We start from the raw sequence: 6000 nt of genomic DNA, 5'->3' as shown, positions 1-6000 counted from the left end.
GTCCCCGTAACCCCTCCAGAGAACAATGCCAGCTCCATCCCCATGCCCCCAAACTGATCTGCATTCATCGCATCACCCTCCCGTCGTTCTTTATTAATCCAGACCCCTACCAGCTGCTCCATTTCCGTGCCCGGGATCGACGTCGGACTGACAGGCCTGTAATTACCCGGGTCACGGCTTTGCCCTTTCTAACTTTGGGCAGGGTGGTGCCCAGCAGGATGGGAGGGCCAGGGGGGCCATGAGGCTCGGGGCCAGGCGATGGTGGTGGGGTGCCTGGCGGTGGGGTGCAAAGTGGGGGACACAGGCAGGAGGAGGGCTCCTGTGCGGGATCAAGGCACTCAGGGAGGAAGGGGGTCGGCGTTTCAGGAGAACATGGCAGGGGCTGGACTAGTTCCCTTGTCCGCCCCAGCCCACGACCCCCTTGGCTGGGGCAGCTGCAGGAGGCAGCAACGGGCTCGGGCTTCCCCTTGGCTCTGTTCTCCCAGGGTGTGGCACGGCCACCCCTGGGAGGAGGAAGGGAGACAAATAAACCCCTGACTCACCCTGAATGAGGCGAAGCTCCTCGGGACATCTAGTGAGTTAGACCGGGGGGACCCCAATGGGCAGGGAGGGCCAGGGGCACCCACCGAAGGGGGATGGGTGCAGAGCCATGGCACAAGGGGAGGGCAGGAGAAATGGGGAGTCAGTCTTGGAGCCCTGCCCCACATCACAGCTGGGATCCCCCCCAGTCCACACAGGACCTGACCCCCTCCCGAACTGGTGTAAGCCTGGCATTTCCCAGCTCAAGGGCCCTTCTCCCCCGGACTCCTGGGTTCCATCCCTGGCTGCTCACAGGTGTGCCTGTGCATGAGGCCAGGCCCCCTAGACAGCCCCCTCTGCCATGCGCCCTCAGCCCAGACCCTCCTGAGCCAGCCCCCCTCTCCGCACCGGGCCGGGGAACCGGAAATGGCCCTTTGTACATAACTGAGGCCCTGGCTCCTCCCTACGCCGGCAGGCCGCAAAGAGACAGAGCAGCACTCGACTACTTTATTGGGCCTCCAAAGCTTTAAATACAGGCCAGAGCCGGCTCCGCGCAGGACAGAGGCAAGGGCAGATCCCCCGTTTGTTGGACTGGGGCGGGGGGGCCAAGATCCGCCCCCCGGCCCGCACCCCCAGTGGCTCGCTGCCTGGGTCATGGAGCCGAGGCGAAGGGGGGCGAGGCGATGCAGAGCTGGGCCCCGGCCCTGCGGTGACATGGCGGCTGGGGGCGCTGGGGAGGAGATGAAGGAGAGACGGTGGCGTGGTGGCTGCGGTGGGGCCGGAGCCCGGGGCCTCCCCTAGCGGCTGTAGCCGAATTCATCCGCGTCGTCGGCCCGGAAGTCGCCATAACGCCACAGATTCAGCTGCAGGGGAGAAGGGCAGAGGTGAGAGCCGTGGTGGGCCGGGGGGAGGCCTCCTGCTCCCCCTCCGCCCTGCCCCACAGGCCCCCCCTGCCTGGCTGCCCCCCCCAGACCCTCCCACTGTGTTCCCCACCCGCACAAACCTGACCCCACCCCAACCAGCCCTCCGGCCTCCCCTGCAGAGCAGGAGCCAGCACTGGCCCCGCTCCGGCTCCCCTGGGGCTGGGGGACAGGCCGCTGTGAAGCCTGATCTGGGCCGGGCGCAGGGGCCTGGACTCACCCGGTTGGTCTTGGCCAGCTCCTGCGCGTTCAGGTACTCGGTGATCTGCATGAGACAAAGGCCGTCACGGGGGGTGGGGATGCTTCCCTCCCGCTGGGCCTGGCCCCACCCGAGTCATGCCCCCCAATTGCCCGCCGTGCCAGGTCACCTGGGGATTCCCGGGGCCGGGGAGCTCAGCAGCGAGATCAGACCGTAGGGGGCCTGAGTCAGACAATTCCTGTCACCCCAGGTGAGTGAGTGAGCGTGTGTGTGTGTGTGTGTGTGTGTGTGGGGGGGTGTGCCAGCAGGAAATCATCAAAGCCCGGGTCAGGCTCAAGTCGCGGTTCCCCCCCATTGGGCCAGAGCCGCAGGCCAAGCCCATGGACCCCCCATCCTGCTCCCGCTCCGCAGGGGAGGGGCTCACGTACCACTTTCTGGAACTGCTTCTCCTTCCGCGCCTCCACCATGACCAGCCCCTCCTTGACCAGCCCCAGCCCCACGTCGCCCTTGGAGTCGGCGAACTGCAGGGTGACTTGGGGGCAGCTGGGCCCGAGGTGCTCCACGTTCAGCAGGCACTGGGTGTTCTGGATGTCCCGGACCACGCTGTCCACCGCGTCGGCACGCGCGTCATCCTGGAAGAGCCGGGAGAGAGACCGTCGCCGCAGGGCTGGGCACGGACGACGCGCGTGGCCGGAGCCGTGAGCCGGGCCCTGTACTGAGCGCACAGGGGCGGTGTGGAGTGTGCCGGGGGGGTGTGCAAAGCCGGACAGAGAAGGGGAGGGACGGTTGGACAGAGATGGACACACGGAGAGAATGGCCAATGCGATCGGCCCCTCCCTGGAGTCGGGAAGAGATGTATTTTGCCTACTGTGGGCAGCAGGGCTCTGGGCAGGTTGGGTCCAGGCCCTGCGCCTATGGGGAGCCCCCCGCTCCACCTCCATGGGGAGCCCCGCCCCTGCCCCACCCCCCTGGGATCCCCGTCCCTGCATACTTACATCCTGTGGCACCTGGATGAAGGCAAACTTGTACTCGATGGCCTGGGCGGGCAGGATGCGGGTGCTGAAGGCAGGCGGCAGGGTGCCCAGGCGTGTGGAGGGCAGGGTCTCCTTCTGCACAGAGGGTAAAGGGACTGCGGGGTCAGGGGCCCCCCAGGGCGGCGGGCGCTCCGGCACGGCGGGCAAGCTCTCCCGCTGCATGTCATGGCAGCGCAGCAGGGCCAGAGGATCTCCCCCCGCTGCGTGAACCGCGCCCGCGCAGGGCGCCGAGCACCTAGCCCGGCCGAGGCGGGGACCGGGTGTGGCAGTGAGGGGAACAGCCAAGCCGCGCCTGCCCCGGGCGATACACAGCAGGGTGGGGCCAGGGAGACCAGTGCTGCTTTACCCCCGGCCCGAGGATCTCAGAGCTTGGGTGCCAGGTGGGTGGGCAGGTTCCCGACCCTCTGCACTGGAACGGTGTGATCCCCGCGCCCGCGTTCCCGTCTCAGCCCGTCCGCCGGGCCGCTGCGGCTTGGCCCTTCGTCAGATCGCTGCCGACACCCGCGCCCCTAAGCTCTCCGGTGGTGGCTGGGGAGGGACAGCCGCCGAGCCTAGGCACTGGGTGGCAGATTGTCCCGCGGCCCCCAGGCCCAGACCCCGCTGCCGGGTGCAGGACTCGGCCTGGCCATCGCGCGATGACCCCGGGAACCGACAGCAGGGTGGGGAAGGGGAGCCAAGCTTTGGCAACCGCCAGCCCAAGGCTGGGGCCGAGTGGGCAACGAGGGGGCCTCCTGCGCACGGCTCTGCCCTGCGGATCTCAAAGCGCCCAGGTCTGGTCGTGCTGGAGGCAAGCGGCCCTGCCGCTGGCTCTGCTTAGCCAGGCCGCTGGGGTGGTGAACGTGCCGGCGGCCGCCCAGCTGGCCACGGTGCCCCCATGGAGGGGCCAGGTACTCACGTTGCCGTAGTCGATGTAGAAGATGTGCACCCTGGCTGGCGACTCCACCTTCTCCACGCGGGCCCGGTACCTGGCCAGCAGGGAACACGGGTGAGAACTAGCCCCACGCGCCCCAGCCACGCAACAGACAGGAGCAGGCCGACGGGACCGAGAGAGAGACCGACTGGGGCAGAGAGCCCCCTAGACAGACCCCCCAGTGGGCTCCGGAGGTCCAGCCCGAACCCAGCCCTGCTCAGACCCCCCAGCGCTGCCCCACCCTGCTGTACCTGTCCCCTGGCCAGGCTCCAGCAGCCGAGAGGGGAGGAGCAGATTAATGGGCCCTTGGAGCACAAAGCACCGCGACTAATGAACAGATTGATGTGCGCTGCTTAAACCAACACGCTCGCCACGGCGGTAATTAGCCGGCAGATCCGGCCGGGGCTTCGCACCGACAGAGACGCCCGTGGTGGGACAGACACCTCAGCTTTGCCCTACCACAGAGCCAGGCTTCTTCCCCCCGAGGCAGCGGGAGACAGAACCGAGAGCCTGGCAGCCACTGACTGTGTGCGGGGCCTGGCACGCCCCGCGTGGCTTTCTGGGAGCCGGGCACGGAGTCCCTGCACAGAGCCCCCCGGGAGAGATCTGCACCCCAGTGCAGGCCACCGGAGCAGCAGCTGATTCCAGGGTGGCAGGCCTAGAGCCCCTCGCTGAGCGCCCCCTCCTCACCAGGCGGAGGCCTGGGCCTGGCAGAGGGAACCCCCACTGGCCTTCCCTGGGTGTGAGAGCACACAGCAGCCTCCACCCGAGCCCCTGCCAAGGCCCCAGCTTTGCTCAGCGCCCAGCAGGGGGCGATGCCCGCCAGACGGGGCTGCAGGAGCCAGTGCAGATAGAATGGGGGCTGCCCTGCTGGAGCGGGGGGCGAGGACCCGTCCCGTGCTAGGAACGGCAGGGTAAGGCAGGTTGGAGCAGAGATGCTGCTGCTGGGGGTTCAGACCAAGGCACAGCTGAACGCCCCCCCCCCCAGGCTCGTGCTCTGCCGCATTGGGGGGGGGAGGGGGGCGGGGGTGCAGCTGGCTGGGACCCGCAGTGCCGAGGTGTGAACACAGCTGTCCCACAGCGTCAGCATCATCAACGCCACTCACAGCTGCCCAGGTGCTGGCTCCCTCCCCGCCTCCCCCAGCTGCCCAGCACACGCGGGGGCTGCGTTTCCCATCTGTCTGTTCCCCCCGGCAGCAGGAAGGTGGGTCGGGGCTCGCGGCCCCCGGAGGGGGTGGGAGCAGCCTAGCACCCAGGCTGAAGGTGGCTTCTCCCTGCAGCATGGAGGAGGGTCCCATCACCAGCGAGCTCTATGGCCGTGCCATGCCGGGGCAGGGCAGTGTCTGGTGGTGCCACTCAGGGCCAGGTCCCTTCCCAGCCACGGCAACCAGCCTGGCCCCAGGGTTGGAGCTGGCCCCATTCCTGGGGGCAGAGGTGTGTGCACTGAGTGCCTGCTCATCTCAGGGACGTGGGCCCCGGGCCGGCTCTGCTGGGCATGACTGGCTGTGGCTGCCTGCTGTGACCTGGATTCCACTGACACCCCACAGAGAAAGCTGGCTTGAGGTCTCTCCTCCCCACTCAGAGAGGTGCGACCCCCACCACAGGCATTCTTGGCACCAGTTCAGTTCTACCCTCCCCCCGTCCCCGAGCTGCCCTGGCTCCTGCCTGCCAGCGATCCCCCTGCTGGGCCTGGGGCCAGCGATTCCCGAACCCTCCCATCCTGCCCCGGGAGGCTGCAGGGTGAACAGACACGGCTGGGATGGGGACAGCCCTCCTCCTGTGCCCACCCGGCCCCGTATTACTGCACTGAGCCAGCACCCCCTCCTGGGCTAAGGCCCAGCCCTGGCTCCCGGGGCACTATTCTCAGGCATGGCATTCAGCAGGAGCTGGTGTATCCAGCGCATGCCCAGCGGCGCTGCAGCCAGAGCCCTGCCCCCACATCCATGGGGAGAGGACGCCCCCCAGCTGGCCACGTGGCTCCGTGCCCGGCCCAGGGACTGCCGTGAGGGCAGCTCTGTGGCTCACCATTCCCCATCCACAAACTTAGCGATGCAGTAGTCCCCGCGGCGCGGCATGTAGGACCCTTCCACGGGCGGGTGGCTGGCGATCTCACTTCTCATGTTCTCCATCAGCTTCTCCAGCTGGGTCCCTGCAGGGGGAGAGACCTGGTCAGGCAGGGGGCACCTGTCAGAGCCAGTCCAAGGGCCAGGCTGCCTGGGCACTATGTGCAGAGCGAGCGGCCTGGCTGGGTTTAATTAGAACATAAGAACGGCCAGACTGGGTCAGACCAAAGCTCCATCCAGCCCAGTATCCTGTCTACTGACAGTGGCCAATGCCAGGTGCCCCAGAGGGAGTGAACCTAACAGGTAATGATCTAGTGATCTCTCTCCTGCCATCCATCTCCACCCTCTGACAAAC

General features: G+C 67.7%; 1 protein-coding gene across 2 annotated transcripts in view; it reads right to left on the bottom strand.

The window, feature by feature from the left end:
* Positions 1-1012: 1012 nt before the first annotated feature.
* SND1 (staphylococcal nuclease and tudor domain containing 1) overlaps positions 1013-6000 on the bottom strand; it is a 480324-nt gene continuing 475336 nt past the window's right edge. For both annotated transcript variants that reach the window (XM_037889493.2, XM_037889494.2), the window contains exons 19-24: positions 5608-5731; positions 3568-3637; positions 2634-2747; positions 2067-2270; positions 1660-1704; positions 1013-1382 (exon numbers count right to left, since the gene is read on the bottom strand). In XM_037889493.2, the coding sequence (XP_037745421.1) occupies positions 1317-1382; positions 1660-1704; positions 2067-2270; positions 2634-2747; positions 3568-3637; positions 5608-5731 (623 nt within the window). In that variant the 3' untranslated portion in view covers positions 1013-1316. The remainder of the gene's footprint in view (positions 1383-1659; positions 1705-2066; positions 2271-2633; positions 2748-3567; positions 3638-5607; positions 5732-6000) is intronic.

The sequence above is a fragment of the Chelonia mydas genome, chromosome 1, assembly GCF_015237465.2.
Source record: "Chelonia mydas isolate rCheMyd1 chromosome 1, rCheMyd1.pri.v2, whole genome shotgun sequence".
NCBI classification, from domain to species: domain Eukaryota; kingdom Metazoa; phylum Chordata; order Testudines; family Cheloniidae; genus Chelonia; species Chelonia mydas.
This window is presented reverse-complemented; position numbering and strand designations above follow the sequence as displayed.